We start from the raw sequence: 20,442 nt of genomic DNA, 5'->3' as shown, positions 1-20,442 counted from the left end.
AATGGACTTGAGGACATGGGGTGGGGGGAAGGGTAGTCTGGGACGAAGTGAGAGAGTGGCATGGACTAATATATACTACCAAATGTAAAATAGATAGCTAGTGGCAAGCAGCTGCATAGCACAGGGAGATCAGCTCGGTGCTTTGTGACTACCTAGAAGGATGGGAGAGGGAGGGTGAGAGGGAGACCCAAGAGGAAGGAGATATGGGGATATATGTATATGTATAGCTGATTCACTTTGTTATAAAACAGAAACTAACACACCATTGTAAAGCAATTATACTCCAATAAAGATGTTTAAAAAAAACCCCCAAAACAAAAAATTGACTGTATTTCCAGAGGTGAATAGAAGTATCAAGATTTATGAGTGTAGAATGAGAAGTTACTGAAAAACAAGGCTTAACTTGGAAGCCAAAATACCAAAAAAGAAAAACCATAGGCTAGAGTCAGCATATGCTTTAGCTTGGATGAGCCTCCCATGGGAATGGCTTTAGAACCATCTTTGCTTCAGTTCATGGAAAACATATTAAACCCAATGGCTAAAAAGCACCATGAGACATGTGACTCAATAAACAAAGGGTGTGGAGCTCAAATGACCTTAATCTCACAAGCCATAATTAATTACATAAGAATAGGTTGTTCCATCTTGTAGAAACTGCTGAAGAAATACCTGCTCTCTTGTTAGCAGTGCAACTTGTCATTGAACCTCTGTATGTCGCTGATTATAAAGCTTATGCCAACACACACTAAATTGTGTACAATATTTGCTTTGAAAACTATTAGAGAAAATATATTTGCTAACACTGTCTGAATTTTGACTCATATTCAGTGGAAATCTTCAAGCAAATAGTTTGCTTTTAAAGCATGATCCTGATCAGTAAAATTTTTAGTGGTTGTGTTTAAACAGCAAAACAAATGTGCAGTTGTGACATATTTAACCAGCTTCCGTCTCCTTCTTTCTCTCTCTCATTGACTTGGAAAATTACATGAATTTTAGAAAACTTATTCTATGCTTTTATTATGAGAACCAAAGTGTCAGACTTTATACATGCTTATTGCCAGTCTTCATAATAGTCTTGTAAGATGGGTATTATGATCCCTATTTGGAAGATAGGAAAACTGAGGTTCAGAGAGTAATAACTCAGGAGTGACAGAGCTTGAAATGGAAACCAGGGTGGTTAGAATAAAAGAACATGGACTTCCTCTCATGTAGACTTCCTCCCTCACACTATAAGAGATGGAAGAAATTTTGGGACTCCTATCCCTTGTGACATCACTTGGAGGAAGCAAAGGGAATCGACATCTATTGAGTGCTTATTAAATTGAGTGCTAGGATTTTGTTCTTACACATAGTAAATGTGCAATAAAATAATTGTTGATCTAATTTTAATTTGAAAGTATACCTTACATTAATATATCAGATTTATGTAGGAATACTAGTTAACTTCTGCCATTGACACATAGTTAGAAGCAATATATGATTGTGGATTAATAGAGTCACTTGGCAATAACTTTCCATTATTTGTAAGAATAGAGGAAAACAACGACAGGGTAATTGCAAATTCAGATATACATAGTATGTCTGTAGAGGACTTTTAGACAATTCTGTGTCCATTTAAATAAGATTTCAGGTATGATAGTAACGATTTGGTCCGCGGTTGTTTTCTCCTGATGTGTATTCTTCCTCAATGATCCCATCCTATGCCCTGGTTTCAGCAGGCATATAATAAGGTAATATTTTCTAAGATAGATCTTCAGCCCAGACTTCTGTCTTTGAGCTCCACATCATTATTTTCAATTATGCATTGGACATCTTATGGATGTTTTAGAACCTCCTTAAATATAACAGTTCAGTTAAGAACTGAACTTGCTATCTTTTTCTCCAGCCTGCACTCATGCCCCACTATTTCTAATATTGGTGAATGTCACTACCATCTATCTGGTACAGTTAAAGATCCAGGAATTAGCTGTACCTGCTCCCTCTTGGTAAGTTCCCACATTCGAGAGGTCATTGGTGCTTACACCTACTGCCTAAATCTTTCTCTCCATCACCTCTATCTCTTTCTTTATTCTGGCTGCTATTATTTTGTATTATGTGAAATACCTCTTAAATGTTCTCCCTTCTTCCATTATCAAGAGACATTTGGTGAGTGCCTGCAATGTTCTAGGCAAAATTTAATTTCTGGGAATACAATGAAAAGAAACAATCATAGCACTCCTAATAATGGGGGGAGAGAAATGAGTAAGATAAATAAATAAAATAAAGGAAAAAAAAGCAAAGGAGTAGGAAGAAGTATAAGTACGGGGTGCTGAAAATTTAGATAGAGTGACCAAGAAAGGCTTTGCTGAGGAGTTGACATTTGAGTAAAGATCAGAATGAGGTAAGTGAGCAAGCCATGAAGATACCAGGGGGAGAATTATCTAGGCGGATAAACAGCAATTTGAAGGTCCTGAGCAAGGAGCTCATGTGGTAAATTTGAGGACGAGCAAGAGAGGCAGCTGAACTGGAGTGGAGTGAGAAAGTTAGGGGTGGCGGATACTGGAGGAAAATAAAGTCAGAAAGATAATGATCAGGGAGTCAATGGTTTGGGGAAGATCACTTAAGGCTTTGAAAGTAAGGACTTTGGTCTTTATTCTCAGTGAGACAAAGTCTTTGAGGGTTTTGAGCAAAGACTGACCTCAGATCTATGTCTTCTGTAGGATCACTCTGGGTACTTTGCGGGGAATAGTGGGCCTGGATGGTGTGGGAGACCACTTAGGAGGTCATTAAATAATCGAAGTGAGAGACGATGGTAGTTTAGACAAGGGTGGTAGCAGTGGAGGTGGTAAGAAGTAGTCAGAATGTGGATATATTTTGAATTTAGACCCTAGAGGATTTGCTGATGATTCACTTATGAGATGTGGGAAAAAGAGAAATCCAGATCAAATTCAAGATTTTTGCCTCTTTCCAATGAATTCAAGATTTTTGCCTCTTTCCAATCAACACTTTAAAATCCTTCAAGGGATTTTTAAAAATGTAGATCTTAGGGTCTGACATCCTCCCCTTCCAATACCTCATTTGAAATTTTTCTATAGCTCATCAAAATCCTCAGATGGCATTCAAATCTTCCATGGCATTTAAGGCCCATCATATCACCCCTGCAGCTTCATCGTCTGCCACATCCTCAGCTTCCCACTTGACCCCAGCCAGATCAAATGTCACAGCCCCTTCTGTATGTGATGTCTTTTGTGTGGAAAATGTCATACCTGGTTAATTCTCATTTTATCCTTAAAATAATTTAAACGCCTTTCATTTCCCTCCAGGTAGTTACCTTTTTCTCCTCATCTGATCTCATAATGCTCAATGAATTTCTCTGTTACAGTCCCTTATCCCCTCATGAGCCTGCATCCATATCTAGGCTGTAACTCATGAAAGGTAGCGATGCATCTTGTCTGCCAGGATATGCCCCATTCCTACGTAATACCCATTACAGAGTCCACATCAGGCATTACTATGGAAAAATTTATGAATGACTCTGCAAAGAGGGTTTTAAAAACTAATTTTACTATAGTTTGGAGGGACTTTATGTAAGATTGTATGCTGTGCACTCTTATTTTAAATACTGACAAAAATATAGATCAGAGAATAATCTCTGCCATCTATTGAGTGCTTACCATGTACTGGCTGAACTTTTCTACATCATTTAATTTAATCCCTATTAAAAACCCTTGTTTACAGGTAAGAAACAGAAGCTTACTCAGCTAGTAAGAGAGCTGGAATGCAAATACAGGTCTGTCAAGCTCAAACTACAAATGGCCACTTCAGATGGGAGGAAGTTTTCTGTTAATCATCACGTTGTTGTTATTAATTTCTGTCACACTTACTACCTTATTGTTGATACTAAGAAATGGAAAGTTCAAAAATATTTCTATAGCCCTTGTATTACAGGATATACAAACACATATATTTGAGTGTGTTTATTTACATTTTATGTTGGAGTTATGAAGAATATGAGAAATGGTTCCAAAGTAGAGGAACTTACTCTGTTTTAGTCCCTTTCATTAACTTTGGATGGTGTCATGAGGCAGGCAATAGAGACTATCCAATTCAATGATTTAATTTTTTAAGTTGAGAAATACTTTGTTCAAACAAGGTCTTGAAAGGCTTGGAAGCTTAATGGTTAAAACAGATAAAAATGGAGTAGCTTCTCTGTTTGATTTTGAGTTGTGGGAAAAGGACCCCTTCCTATTTCCAGCAAATCACTGATCTAGTCCAACACTTTTATTTATTTCTTTCTTAACTTTTTTTTTTTTGGTTGTCCTTGATAACCTTAGGTGTGCTCCAAAAGAAAAGAGAGACACAGGATTATTCAGGATTGCACAACTGGATGATGGTAGAGTAAGTGCCATAGTTTTAAGACTTCTTGAATATGTTTGTTTTATTAAAACATGATGCATTCTGAAAACTCTGGGTTCATATGGAAGATAAGATTCCTATCCTTGAATCACAAGTCCACAACATTTTATGTGCATGTACCTTTGGAATGCACTACATTACTTTCTTTTAATTCAATGGTTTACCTTCCAACTTAACTTTATCTTGGGTAACATTTAAATTAGCTTATATTCCTTGAGGATATACAGCACTTTATACCAGTTGAGGATACAGAGACTGGGCAAGTGGTAAGGGACCTGAGCAAGCCTATACAATGCTTCTGTGAGAATTAGGAAAAGGCAACTTCTCTGGGAAACAGAGACAGTGGTGTTCCTTGGTCTGCATGCAGCTCTACTCTGGGGTAGACAGCTTGGCAGGGAGCATAGGCACCATCTAGGCTTCCAGTCTCTCCCTGAACCAGCATTTCTGTGCATTGCACAAACTGCACAGCTGTGTACAACAGACATGAAATGATGTGTCAAAGCTTTGGAATCTGCTGCTAGTGGGAAAAGCCAATCTAGGATTCATTTTTTTCTCATAAAGTTTGCAAATTGATATGGACAAATGACTAATAGGTATTATGTAAGCATGTGCCTATGTTTGCATGTATGTAGTAGTTGAGTTGGGGGGTTGATGATGGTTCAGGAGAACCTGCTGCCAATGAAGCCAAGAGTGTGGGCTCAATAGCTTCACAGGCTAGTTAAGTTCTTCCTTTCTTAGGACTCAGGCTGTATCCTGGAACTCAGGCTCTTTTTAACAGATCCAGGCCACAGAATCAACCCCATGAGAGAGTGTGGCCATAATAAGACAAATCCATCCTTATTGCTGGGGGAAAAATTAATTCCTTCCTTATGATGCTCTATTCATACTTTGTCTAATTGGTTCTAAACTTGAAGGAATCATTTTCATATACTGGAAGTTCATGGACATTCTTTTTTTTTGGAGCAAAAAAAGGTTTATTTCAGGGCCAAGCAAGGAAAATGGGCAGCTCATGTTCAAAAGCCCAGAAATCCCATGGACATTCTTTCTCCAGTTTATTATTATTATATCATTGAAATATATTTTAAGATGTTTTACAGCAATTGTTACTTGATTAAAAAAATTCACTGAGTTCTAGTGTTTGAGGATAGATCTTGGGCTGCATTAAACAATTATTGGAGAAGGGAAAAATTATAGATTATACTTCAGCATAGTATATCAAGTTTTAATTTACTTGGACCCAGCTACATTGAAAAATAGTTCCAGTTTTGTAATACATTCTTTGTTAATAATGTTCACTTTACATTTCTGCAATAAGGAAGGAAATTAAAAATTATTTCTTCTTTTTGAGATTTCCTTCATTCTAATACCAGTCATGTTTTTGAAATGAAAGACCTGAGATATAAAAGATTCCTTTCATTGACTAAATTTCTGAGCATAGTGTTTAACTCCTGCATTGTAAAAGACTTCTAAGGAGGTGTAGAAAGAGAACTGGAGTTAGGAGATGTGGATTCAGGTTCTCTCTCTGTCATATCTAAGCTATGAGGTCTCATGTAAATCATAATTTTTTCAAACTCCAGCTGTCTTATTTTAAAAATTGATAAAACAATGCCTTCCCTATCCAAAGAGAACAAAATAAAATGTATGTGACAATTATTTGTAAAATTCTAAAAAAGTTTTTCAGAATATAAGGCATTATTATAGGGACAACTGAAGTATACTAGAAAGATCTCAAGAACTGAAGATTGTTATTCCAGTAACTGTTGAGTGATCTTGAATGAGTCCTTCTAACATGGTGGAGTCTCAGTTGCCCCAGCTGTACCATGGTGATAACAATACCCACTGCACAGTATTTTGTGAGAATTAAAGCAGATAATATGCATGCTATATAAACTATAAAGTGCTAAAGAAGCACAAGGCACCTTTGGAGTAAGAAGAAATTGTTTTCATTAATCAATTTAATCTTATTTATTACCCTCTGTTCATATTTAATTTATACTATCAAGAGAAGAAAGTGTATTTCATTTAAAATATTCAATTTTACCTATTTACCTATTCTACTCTATCTCCACTTTTTTCAAGCTTACTTTATACACATTCTTTTTCAGAGATGACTTCTAATTTATATCTTTAGTTGTAATGTTTTTCATGAGCTCCAGTTTCTTCCAACTGACACCTGGGTGTTATCACATATATACCTTAGACCAAAGGAAAGGAACATGTCCACAGCTGCCTCTACTGAAGTCCTTTTTTTAGTAGAAGAAATTTAATATTAGTTTTCTACTGTTCTTATATAGTCATTAATTCCTGTATTCAGAAATATTTATTGGTTTTACATGCCTGTTGTTTTGCCAGACATGTAAAAATAAATAAAATTCCTTAAATAACTTTAGAGTGATAGGTAAAAAGTGGCACATAAGCACTCCAAATGCTATAGAAATTGAGAGGTCAGAGAAGTAACTTTTGGTTAAAGGAAAGATAAATTGTTTCCAGTCTTCATGGAAGATGTGGCATGTGAGCTATGCTTTGCAGGATGGGCAGGACTTCTGAGTAGATGAAGAAACAAGAACAAAAGAGATAGAAAGTGCAAAGTATGCTTGGGGAATAGTAATTGGCCCTGTATTGTACTTATAGATTAGTAAATGGAAAATACTCTGGAAAACTAAGATCAGTCAAGATTATAGAAGACACTAAGTGTGATGGATTTGGAGTCTTTGCTTGCTTTAGGACATCACTGAGGTTTTTGAAATGAGTAGTTACAGAAAAACAGTAGTGTTGTAGAAAGGCTAATCTGGTGGCCTGATTGGGCCACAATGGGAGGGAGTTGGGAGGCAGGAGGTCTTACTGGGGAGACTAACTCATTAGTCCGTGAATGGGATAGGATGGGCCTAGGGCCTTGTAGAGACTGTGGGATGGAAAGGGAGGGATGGAGGGAAACATGGAAGATGGAAAACTAGGATCAGTCCCTGATAGAGAATTCAGTGCCAGAGGCAAGAGAAGCAGCCCAAGATGAGAATGAAGGCTTAGCCTGAGTAACTTAGGAATTAGTTATACTAGTTATATGAATAGACGATTTGAGTTTTTTCAGGTATTTTAATAATATTTAATTTTAGTAACTAGCAGTACTTGTATGATATTTCCCAGCAGTTAGCTGGAAAGGTACGTCTAACCTAAGAAAAGATCTTGGGACTGGAGGTATCCTTTCTGAAGCCATTATCTGAGAGAGAGTAATTTAAAGCTCTGAAAAAGAGAGTGTGAAACCAACTCATTTCACTAAATTTGGATTAAAAAAAAATACAATGTAAATGTCTAGGCAGATATGCAGACACACATGAATTTGATTTCATAAAGAACTTCCCATTATTACAGCCTTAGGTATCCAGTAATAAGTGAAAGCATTTGGCATTATGAAAATCAGTATGTGTATATAATTTAGGCAGCCATCAATTAATATTTACTAAACACATATAATTACACCATTGTCCAAAGTGAAATAATTTTTACATATGAGACTAAAAATACAATGAACCATGACCCAGGGAAAATGAACTTTTATTGTGGCTTACAAATAGAAAAGAAAGAAATACAAAATTTTGTCCGTACTTCTTTAACTAGCCTACACTTTATTTATTTAGATTTTTTTTTTTTTTTGGCTGTGCCGCATGGCATATGGGATCTTAGTTCCCCAACCAGGGATCGAACCCGCACCGCCTGCAGTGGAAGCATGGAGTCTTAACCACTGGACTGCCAGGGAAGTCCTAGCTAGTCTACACTTTAAAGAGGCACGAATAGTCAAATGAATGAAACAACATAAATGACTACTCATGCTGGGTGCTTGGGTGTATGGTTACTTAAACAGTTGATTGATGGTTTAATGGAGTCGGAATTGTCCTTCAGTAGCTGATTATTTTGTGTACTTATGGCATGATATAATGAGACCAAGGTCAAAGGTTTCATCGCAGATAGATTTTCCCAACCAGTTCAGAGCTATAGGCTGAGCTTTTGTTCTTATTTGCTATTTTGCTGGTGTGTTTCTTTTGTAGTACAGACCTGGCCCCCTCACCCAATAAAGAGTAAGGAATTGGAGCATCTAATTAAACAAAATGGTCTTGGCAGAAGCTATACCACCAAGGTGGCACATTTATCACCCCAATAAGGGCTTCATGCTGAATGCTATGTGCTTTTCTTGTGTGGGCAACATTGTTTTTGTATATTTTAATACTTTCTTACATCTTCAAGATTAAGAATGCTGATGCTGAAATGTTTATCAGACATCCAAGATAACCCTGGATATTTATCTTGTAATATTTTGTCTCAATTTCTTGGTGCTGCATGGTGATGCTACTTCCATGTATTTCTAATGTGATTCCATGTTTCTTTATATTTCTGACCTTATCTCTTACTTCTTTCTACCTCCGTATTGTGCTCCAAACATCCTGGCACTCTCTGTCTCAGGGATTTTGTGCTTGCTGTTCCCTCTCCTTGGAACACTTTTCTTAGGTTTCCCCAGGGCTTCCTCCCTCCCTTCCTTCCTTCAAGTCTTTGCTAAATTGACACCTTCTCAGTGAGGCTTCCCTACTTAAAATTGCTCCTCCTCCCCTAGTACTCTCTACCCTCTTTTCCTGCTTTATTATTTTGCAGAGCACTTAGAGCCTTCTGATATACCATATTACTTATTTAGTTAGTTGTCTGTCTCCCCTCATTGATTTAGAAGCTCCAGGCGGGTGGGGATTTTCCTTTCCTTCCCTCCTTCCCCCCTTCCTTCTCATGAATAATGTATTTATTTTAAGAAGACTGGTCCCATTACTCTGGTTTCTCTATATTCAACATATTCAAGGACTGTTCCAAGAAAGGCACTTACTAGAAGCAGGAATTAATTCTGATATTGAAAAGACTGTAAAGGAATGTGACATATACCAAAAACAAGAGTCTTTGTTCATGAGTCAGGCTGATTTCATAGGCCTTTTCAGGGGAAGAAATTCTTGACTGTGGAAGACTTATCCAAAGAAAATCAAAGTTCTTCCTTTTCAAATCATAGCCCTAATACAGCCTTGCACCCATTGTTTTAAAGTAAGCATTTCCAGATACTTGTTTCTGATCTTTCTTTGATATTTATCTTATTTTAGACTAAGGCAGGAGATGGTATATCTGAATTGTCCCACTCACGCTCATTTTCCTCAAGCAGATGGTCTGGTTAAGAGAATGGAATGTACTGCTGAGGAGGGTTTGAGGAATGCTGCTGGACATAGATCAGTAAAGCTTGCCAGGTTTCATTTACTCAGTATATACCTCCAAATTCAATAAAAGGGTTAGCCTTGCATAATTATTAATAGAGGATATTTGAAGACTCCTAACTGACATAGAGTCAGTTAAAGACTTAAAGGCCTATTCTGGTTACTGCTCTGCTAAACTTAATATACACTTGCTTTTATAAGGAAGGCCAACTTTGCTGGAACTATACAGCTGCCTAAAGGTGGATTCTGATTCTGTAACTGAGATTGTGGAGGCTTTTCCATGTGCAAATAGGCACAGTGGCACTATGGTACACGGTGGCACTGTCTGCAAAGGTGAACCTGTGTAGGTGATCTGAAAACTACAGAACAGATGAAATACTTCTGGAACTTGACAATGCTGATATTTTAAGAATATTTCTCTAGGAATCACCAAGTCCACAAAGTCATGGGAGCAACGCTCTCTTGACTCTACCACTGTCAAAAAACGTGTACCTGGTATTTCAATACCAACAACTGTAACAGAGAGAGTCCTGACAGAGGCTACCTATCTCCTTGCTGATTAATGTTAGGGAGAGCTTAGCATGTACTCTAGAACAGGGGTCCCCAACCCCTCGGCTGTGGACCAGTACCGGTCTGAGGCCTGTTGGGAACTGGGCCACACAGCAGGAGGTGAGCAGTGGGCAAGCGAAGCTTCATCTGCCGCTCCCCATCGCTCCCCATTGCTTGCATTACTGCCTGAACCTTCCCCTCCCCTCCACACTGTTGATGGAAAAATTGTCTTCCGTGAAACCGGTCCCTGGTGCAAAAAAGGTTGGGGACTGCTGTTCTGGAGGGCACTGTTCTTCTATGTTAGTTTTCCACCTGAGTTCTAGAAAGTGTAGCTAGCTATTGACAGAACCATTGAGCCCATACTAGTTTCAGAGCAGGAAATAACTATTTAGTTGAAGATTTGCTTCCTTGTCTGTTTTCCTCCAAATAGTATATTTTTCCTATATAGATTTAGTTTTCAAAAACTAAATTTTTTTGTTTAGTTTTTTTCAAAAACTAAAGAGATTTTCTTCCTCTTTTCCTTAAAAAAATTTTTTAAACTAAAGATGGTATTTAACCTTTATCAGCACCAACAATATTTTGCCATCTTTCTGCAAATTACAAAGACATATTCTTGACACGATAAGCATGTGAAAGTTTATTGTCAAAACGCTCTTTTAAAAATGTGTATTTGAAATTAATTTTTAAAATTAAATGTATCTATTGGGATGATGAAAATGTTCTGAAATTAGGTTTTGGTGATGTACGAATCTGTAAATATACTAGAAACCACTGAACTGTACACCTAAACAGGTGAACTTTATGACACATAATTACATTTCAATAAAGCTGTTAAAATTGTTTATCTTTTAATGATTCTTAACTTATTGCAATAACAAAATTACCAAACTTTCAAAGAGTAATTGACAGTGAGGGTGGACTTGAACTCACAGAGACAGAAAAGGACTCAACCCATTCAGTTCAAGTTTCAGTGCCATTTCCTTGAAAGCAATTCTCATCTAGGTATTGGAATACAACGGTGTCTTATTGTTAGTAACAACAACAATAGCAAACAACTTGTTACAAATAATAGTTAAAGCATCAGAGTTTTGAAATGATTTACTTCTTACACAATTTAGAGCAGATAATTCTAGCATAACATTCCTCTCACTCATTTGTATTTTCTTTCTTCCTTTTTTTTTTTTTTTTGAGTGGAGTTACAAAGAGTGCATTAGGAATTGCTTATAAGTCTGGTTAGATCCAGCGTGGTATGTCACACATGTTACTGTTACTTGTCAGGGTGGAAAAAAAGAACTAAGAAGTCCTAGAGAAAAACTTATATTTAAATTTCAGCTGCTAAATGACAAAAAAGCCATTCATTTTCTGTGCATTCCGCAGTTCTCCTGGGGAATTCCCAATTCCCCAATTTCTTCCTTTCTTAAGCGGCCTGAACTGCCTAGATAGCAGTGTCTCCCAAACTTATTTGAGCTCAGAAACATTTATTTCCAAAATACCTAACATTTTGAGGAGCACAGTGTTCCTGGAACTCAGTTAGGAAAATGCTGCTCTGTGAGTTGTGACTTGCCCAAGGCACTAAAGTGTTTCTGCAGGAGAGGAATGGGAAATCTATTGCACACCCAGGTTGGAGGGCATGCTCATTCATATTTAAACACTCAAAGATACTTCTTGCTGTACCTCTCTCTCCATTTTGAATACTTGGGAGACTACCTTGTAGCTGTTTAGTTTAGTTGAAGTTGTTTTGTTTAGTACTTCTTATATTTTAATGTTTGTATCAATTGCCTATTATGTAAACTTAAACTTAGTGAATCTGGGGTTGGGCCCAAGATTCTGCATTTCCAACAAGCTGCCAGGTGATGCTGATACTATTGGTCCCAGTACCACACTTTGTGTAACAAGGGTTTTGGATACATTTAGATCAGAGTAGCTCCAAGACAGAACAGAGTGATTTCTACTGAAGACATCCTAGTTTCTTCTCTGTTTCCTAAAGTCCAAGTATGGAGACAATCTTTTTCTGCTATAAGGTCATTATGAAATGTCCAAAACCTTAACTTACTGCTTTGTCAAAATAAAACTAGATACATATTTGCTTTCTATAGAAAATAAATGGGTGAAGTATTTGGGGGCCCTTACTCCTAGCTCATTGTGATGTGATTTGTAATACTAAATTGAAAGTATCAGGATATTCCCTGTTTTATTGTTTCTACAAAGTGTGTCCCAATGAGGTGAGAAATTTGGTACATCACACTCTGGAGAAGCACAAGGCAGCATTTTTTGCCCCAAGTGTGTTCATCTTCTAATATTTGATCTGATTGTTATATATAGACCCAAATATTAAAAAATTCTAACAATTACCAAGGAGACAATCCTGTTTAATTTGTATAGAGAGATATATACCAGATTTTTAACATTGTTTACTTGGGGTGGGTGGGGCAGGGAGGCAAGAAAGGAGGTACAGTGAAAAATGGGGTTGAAGAAAGAAAAAAGAAATGTACAAGTTAAGTAAAAATGTATTAGTTAAGCGTCTAAAGCAAGAAAGACATTTCAGCACAAACTAGATGAAATAAGTTAGTAGGAATGATAGAATAGAGAATCTAGAAATTTACTGAACTATTCTCTCAGAGCTACTAGTTAAGGGTTATTACCAGTAACTTGGAATAAGTGGGGACTGAAACCAGAACCCCATATGTATTTATCATGGTTAGTTCTATTTAACTATATCCAGTAAATGATAATTGCTCTCATAGAAAAAAAGTAGCTTCTAATGAATCATGGACCAAACCCAAGATTAGTTGTTTCAAATGCTCTTGAGTAACATTTAGTTACATCAGTATATTTTTAAAAACAACATCTTGTACTCAAACCCATCTGAACTTAATCCTAGTGGCTTCTTGCCCAGATTTTCCAAAGAAGCAGGGGAAAGAATTGAGATTCTCAGTATCATTTTCCCAGGATGATTTTGTGTCATAATGAAATTAGTAGAGTTCCAAGATCTCTGACACTAGTATTTTTGAAGCCTACATATAGAATATATTCCTCAGAACTTAGTAAAATTGCTGCAGATATATCTCTCACCTTGGGAAGCAGTATACATAGTGGGGTGAAAACACTGTTGAAGAGATCAGAAAAGCTACTTGACATTAGGCAAATCCCTTCTCTGGACTTCAGTTTTCTCCTTTGTCATTGAATGAAGAATCAGTGAGTTTCCTTATCACCTTCACAGTGTTCTTTCCTTTTCCCTGCTTCACATGGATGGTTCCTTCCCTCTCCATGACCACTCTATTAGGTAGATTCTCTCATGTCTACTACACACTTTCAATTTTTGCAAACACTTTATTCCCTTAAGAATGTCTGCTTACATGTTCCTTATCTATCTCCCCATCCCCACATCACCTCTCTCCCCTCCCCAGTAGACTAAGCTCTGTGAAAGAGGCTGCGGTTGAGAGCACAGATTCTAAAGTGGACTCCATGGGTTCAAGTTCCACTTTTGCCATCTACTTGCTGTGCGAACCTGGGAAGTTACCTTACTTCTCCTCATTTCCTTATCTGCAAAATAGATGTGACAATAGTACCTGCACCTCGAGGTTGCTGTGAGGATAAATAAGTTAAAAATTTGACATTTGACCCTATGTCAGTGTGTGGTCAATCAAATAAATGAGGGGAGGGACTGATTGTGATTAGTTCTCCATTGTATCTCCTGAAGTTTTTGATGGTCTGTGTGTTAAGCGTATCTGCACAGTGAGAGGGTGGATTAGGTGATGGAAGTGAGACCCTGTCTACTCTGTGAACATTGCCATGGCTTCTAACATGGGCATGAAGATCCATACATATAAGAGATTCCTTTCTGTCTCATGAACAAATGTATCTATTTATTCAGGGTTTTTTTTTCTATTTTTTAATAAGTAATATAGAAAGATAATATAGTACAATAATGCCAATCACAAGTTTTGTATTCAGACAGACACAATGTGACCATATGCAAGCAACAAAAGCTGTAGTTTCCTCATTCATAAAATGGGGATAATCACATGCTTCAGAGGGTTGTGAGAATTAAATGGGGTCCTGTTTGTAAAGTATTTAGAACTCTGGCCTGTATTCAGTAAGTGGTAAATTCTACATTCCTCTTTTAGGTAGAACCCAGCTTTAGCTGCAAATAATATCATTTTTTTGTAATGGCATTTTGTAAGAGTAAAAACATTCTTCAGAATCACAGAATGTTAGCAGTGGAAGGGAACTTCAGGAATATCCACTCCATCTTATCCATTATCCATATGAATCGACTGATCTAAAGAGAGATTAAGTGGTGGTACGAGATGCCTCTTCATTTTTTTTAATCTGTGGTTTTTTTCTGAAGTCTTATTTATTTATTTTTCAACCCAGGACACGGTGGGCACTGTATTAACACAGTGTTTATTGAATGAGTGGTGGAAAAATCAATAGATATTGAGTACTTATTGTGCCATTCTGCTAGACACTGGGGACTTTAAAACAATGGCCAATTGTCCTTGCTTTAAGGCACTCATGACTTTCTGAGGGAAGATAAGATATAGCTTATTAGCAGGATTTCACACCCTTGACCATTCATTTTTATTGAAACACTCTCTTTCTATTAATTTCCATGATTCCACACTCTTTTTATCCTTTTGACTCTTCTTTTAAACGTCTTTTGCTGGTTGCTTCTCCTCTGTTCAACCTTAAGAGTCTAGTGTTGCTCCATGCTCTGTCTTTGGGTGTTCACTTTTCTCTCTAGTTGATCCCATTCAGTCAACTTCAATTACCATCTAAGCTAGCAGTTCTCAAGTTTTTGTGTGTGTAAAAATCAGTTGAGAAGTTTGTAAAAACCATGGAACTGGATGGAATCACACAGAAAGTAAGCAGAGCTACAGAAGAAAAGAAGTTATACCTCAAATTACTTAGAATTTGGACAACAGTAAAATGAGAAGGATCCAGTAACATAAACTCAGAAAGTTTGACCAGTGGGATAGGAGAAAAATCAAGAGAATGATGTTTTGGAAGTTTTGTGAAGACTGTGTTTCAAGGAGGGAATGATCTGTTGTGAAGCTGTTAAGTAAAATGAACTCTGAGATCTGACCACTGGATTTTGCATGATCACTGGAGAGCTAGACAAGAGCAATTTGAGAGCTGTGGAGATGAGAATCTGTTTGTAATGGGAAAAGAGAGAATAGGTTGAAGATAAACATGCATACACTCTATGGTCCAGAAAATTCATTTGCAGGAACATACCCAAGAGAAATGCTTGCACATTTGTACCATTGGACCCATTCAAGAATGTTCAGAGCTGTGTTATTTGTAATGGTAAAATCCCCAAACAGTGGATGTGTAGGTTATATTATACTCCTACAATGGGATATCATATAGCTGTGAACACGAACAAGTTATTACTATACACCTTATAAAACCTAATTTTGAGCCCATGTAATGAATTTAAAATATAGGTAGAACTAAACAGTATGTTCTTTAGGGAGATATATATATATACACACACACACGTATATATATACATATATACATATATATATGTATATATATATATCATAAAGATAATCAAGGAAATTTAGATACCATGACAGATAACAGTTACAAGGGCAGTGTTGGGGGAGGGCAGTTAGTGAACAAGATGTAACTGGGGAGGGGCCCAGAGGGTCTTCTAAAGTACAGTGATACTATTTTTCTTAATAAATGCTGAGTACTCAGAGGTTCATTTTTAAATAAGTCTTTATGTGTGATATATTTCATGATAAAAAAAATTTTAAGTAAAAAAAGTGAATGGGAGAAGAAAACAGAAATGGAGGCAGTGGGTTTAAACCAACTTTTACAAGAGTTTTGCTGTTAAGGGGAGAAAATGAGAAATGAGGCAATAGCTAGAGAAGAGTTGTGGATCAAGGAGGAATTGTTTTTTTAAACTGAAGATAGCATGGTATGTCTTTATACTGATAGCAATATTCCAGCAGAGAAGGAAACTATATGTTTTAATTTGTTTAATTCAGAATAAAAAAATGTCTAGGTTAGAAAAATGTTCAATGGATCTGTTTATCCACTGACTTGAAATTTGAGATCACATATCCTTTTATTAATCATTGATACACTTGTTTATACTTCTGGCACATGGATATTGAAAATATTGTATGAATCTGCCCTTTCTTTCTGCTGAGTTATTCATCAGTGTAAACTTTTCCAAAGTCAGTTTTATTTTCAATGATCTTAGTTACCCAGTGAATGATTTTAGACTTGGGATGGTACTTTAATTTTATACATCATGAGCACATGCTAAATTTAGACTTAAAGAATACTCTGAAAAACTGAAATTATGGCAAGTTTTCTTTGCTCAGGAGAATGAGACCCTTCAAGTTGGAGCAATACCTTTTAAGGAATTGGATTGGGTATCTTTAGTTTCCCTTACAACAACAGATACTGATTCTTGTCCTCATGACTTATTTTAGGGGTGTCAACCGTAGCCACCCCTATGATGGCATGGAGTGGCATGAGTCAGATAAGTAACAAATTTCTGAGGAAGTAACTTGAGTTCCTTCTGGAGGACAAATTGGCAGTGGATATAAGAGAATTTGCTAGAAAATACATGATTCTAGGGGACTGATTGCAGTCACCATGTATTATAATGCCATCACCACTCCCCAGCCTGTATCAACATTAGAAAAACAGTCTGGCCAAATGGGCAACTGGTTTAGCATGTGGCTTGAGGCTTTTATGGGCAATACCTTGTACTTTAAATGTACCATTTTGGGCTCCATGACTGTAAAGGTAAGTTGGTATCCACTTGTCTAATTTCTATTAAGAAATATGTCCTTTGGCTACTGATTTATAATTTTAAGCATGGTTTTTGAAAATTAAAATAGCAATTCATAAACCAGAATTGAAACAACAGGAAGAATTTGGAATACATTTTTGACAGTTACAGCTTTTTTTTTTTCTGTGGCATTTGATTGGCTTTGGCATGTCTCTCTGGTCAGTTAATCATATCAAGAGCACAAACAAAAAGGAAGAAAATGGAAATAAGATTTGTTATGGTGGGAGGAGTCCTGCTAAGACGTGTCTGTTCCTGAGCTGAGATATGCTCATTTGCCTTAAATCTTTCCTTAAACTACATTCTGAATTCCAGCTTTTAATCTTCATCCTGTTTTCCAAACTTCATCTCATACTTTTTATGTAATCCAGTGCAAATGACACTCTCTTAGAGGACCTAAGAACATTTGGAATACTTAAGGATTTGAAATGAATAATAATTATATCATGATAACAGAGCTGCCCAGGTTCCTGGGTCCTCTGATAGGATTTCCCTCTTCAGAGAGGGGTGAACAGATAGGTAAAGAAAGAAACACACCATCTTTGCAACCTTCAGGAGAAGACAACCTAAAAAAGGTCTGTAAGTTTAACTTATACATAAAAGTAATCAAACCATTCAAGAGACCCCATTCTCAACAAAAGGTATCACAGAATTACCTGGAGATTTACCTAAAATTACCTAAAAATGACGTAGAATTACCTAAAAACATATTACTTTAATTTCCCTTCCCCTACCCAATTTGGATACCCTGCTCCCTCAGAGCATATGGAGGAACTGGAAAATAGTGAAGTTTGAGTTTTTTCTTTTAAATTGAAGATAGTGAGGTGTGTCTTTATGCTGATGGGAATATTCAAGTAGAGTAGGAAACTATGTTTTAATTCATTTCTTGCACTATTAAACTCAGGCATGTGTCCTGTCAAAATAAAAATTTGGGATTTCCCTGGGGGTCCAGTGGTTAAGACTCTGCGCTTCCAGTGCAGGGGGTGCGGCTTCGGTCCCTGGTCAGGGAACTAAGATCCCACGTGCCTCGAGGCGCGGCCCAAAAAAAAAAAAAAAAAAATTTGTCTAATTTTAAATGATGCAAGTCATTTGAGTATACTCTCCTCTTCCCACTAAAAATTCTACTCTTTACTCATGTTGACAGAAGGCATTGTTTTCTAGTCATGGGTCCTCAAATTGATGAACAAGGTCCATAAGTTATTTTCAAAATTTCACCAATTTGGCACAGTGGCACTGATTAACTTGTTCCGATAAAAATCAACCACCCGGGCTACCCTGGTGGCGCGGTGGTTGGGAATCTGCCTGCCAATGCAGGGGACACGGGTTCGAGCCCTGGTCTGGGACGATCCCACATGCCGCAGAGCAACTAGACCCATGAGCCACAACTACTGAGCCTGCGCGTCTGGAGCCTGTGCTCCGCAACAAGAGAGGCCGCGATAGTGAGAGGCCCGCGCACCGCGATGAAGAGTGGCCCCCACTTGACGCAACTAGAGAAAGCCCTCGCACAGAAACGAAGACCCAACACAGCCAAAAATAAATAAATAAATAAAATAAAAAAACAAAAACAAAAACAAAAAAACAGGTTGTTCTTTAAAAAAAAAAAAAAAATCAACCAACCAACCAACCAATGAACAAACCTAATTGTGAGCTATATATTTTTAGGTTAATAAAAAAGGAAAAACTGATTATATGTAGATGCAGCTTATTTTTAAGAGATAAAATATTTCAAAGTGTGATCCATAGAAACCAAGTTGCAAAGAAGAGTTATTTGTAATTTTAAAGTTTGGTTCTGATTGAGTGTAAGGATGGATCAATTTAGAAATTAGCTTGATTCAAGGCATTATGAAATTGTACATCACTTTCATTACTTCCATTATTTACATGTTTCCCTTTATTTTCCTTTGAATGACATTTAGCTGTTTATGAGATTCAGTTTCTTTAAAAAATCAGAGAAATTTCTTTGCAAAATTAAAAATGTTTCAGCAAAATACATTTCAAACTCTATTGTGTTTACCGAAACAATACCAGATTGTTATAGGAGGTTTAGGAATAATGGGAAAAATATAATTAATAAGCTCACCACTATAATACAACAAACATGATTAGTATTTTATATTTCTCGTAGACTTTTTCAAATGTATAGTTTTACAAAGTGTTAATCAATGAGTGAATACAATTTTGTGATTTATTTTCACATAAAATGAGAATACATAATATATAAATTATTTCATAGATTTTAACCTATTTTAATGGGTTATTAAACCTATCCCTTCTATGAATATGAAATAATTTATTTTTATTATTTTCTTATATTATTACTTGTTAATTATTTATTTTTGGAAAATTAGATTGCTATCCAGTTTTTATTCTTTTATATATATATTCAAATGCACATAATTGTACATATATTTTATTAAAATTATTTGAATTTTGAATGAGTTTTCTAAAGTTCAGGATATTTAAAATAAACACAACTACACTTAACATGGCCAACAGATTGTCCATATTTTATTTATTCCTCTTTTAAAATGACTTACCAGTATCATACTTTTCTTTGTTCATGGGAAAACAAAATGAACAATATACTCATAGATGCAGACACAAACACATCAAATTATGTAATTTTGAGATTGTACCATCTAACTCTAGATTGTGCTACAATTTGTTGCTTTTTTTTATGTGAAAGTGTATGATCATAAGTAGCTATTAATTGAAAAGAAAACTAGGCAAATACTATTTTTTTCTTAAGTATCAACAAGAACTTACTTGAAATTAATGATATCATAGTATATAATAGGTAGACAAATATAGTCTTTGCTTTCTTAAAGAGGACTTCAGGATTCACTGCATATTTAATAGCTAGTAATAATATTGCGACAGGAGTGAAAATAGAGAATCCTTAAAAAACTTTAAACAACAGAGGAATTTTTTACTGATTACATTTTAAAAGCCACACATCAGTTTTTTGAAAAGTTAAATATGAGAAAACAAAAACACTTCCTTATTCAAACATGTTTTCAAAGCGCTAAGCCATCTTTTTAGGTTTATTCATTTTGTTAAAAATTCAGTCAAGCAGTCAAGCACCTTATTTAAACAATATCAAGCATGTTATCTAAACAATATCTAAGAGTTTCAATGAAGTTTTGAGAAAAGTAACTAAAAGATTGCTAGGCACAACCAAAATTTCTTAAGCTTCTGTACATTTTTCAAATGCTTTATGATATAGTCAAAATTTCAAAACTACAACGGCAAAAATAGGACTTACCTATACATTTTAATCCTGAGTAATAAAGAGGTCCTTTTTTCTGCCTGTCCAACTGCTCTGAGATTTCCACTCAAATGAATGACTCTTGTGTGTTATATGTGATCTATGAAAGAACTGAAGACAAAGGAGGAAATCCCACACAATTAAAACCTAACTTGTTAAACAAGTCTGAAGGAATCAAC

At 36.2% G+C, this 20,442-nt stretch overlaps 1 protein-coding gene across 1 annotated transcript in view; it reads right to left on the bottom strand.

Annotated features, from left to right (window-relative positions):
- TMPRSS11D (transmembrane serine protease 11D) overlaps window positions 1-20,338 on the bottom strand; it is a 70,567-nt gene extending 50,229 nt beyond the window's left edge. The window contains exon 1 of the mRNA XM_036852037.1: window positions 20,261-20,338. Within this exon, the coding sequence (XP_036707932.1) occupies window positions 20,261-20,268 (8 nt within the window). The 5' untranslated portion in view covers window positions 20,269-20,338. The remainder of the gene's footprint in view (window positions 1-20,260) is intronic.
- Between the last annotated feature and the right edge of the window lie 104 nt (window positions 20,339-20,442).

The sequence above is a fragment of the Balaenoptera musculus genome, chromosome 5 (assembly GCF_009873245.2).
Source record: "Balaenoptera musculus isolate JJ_BM4_2016_0621 chromosome 5, mBalMus1.pri.v3, whole genome shotgun sequence".
In the NCBI taxonomy this organism is placed as follows: Eukaryota; Metazoa; Chordata; class Mammalia; order Artiodactyla; family Balaenopteridae; genus Balaenoptera; species Balaenoptera musculus.
This window is presented reverse-complemented; position numbering and strand designations above follow the sequence as displayed.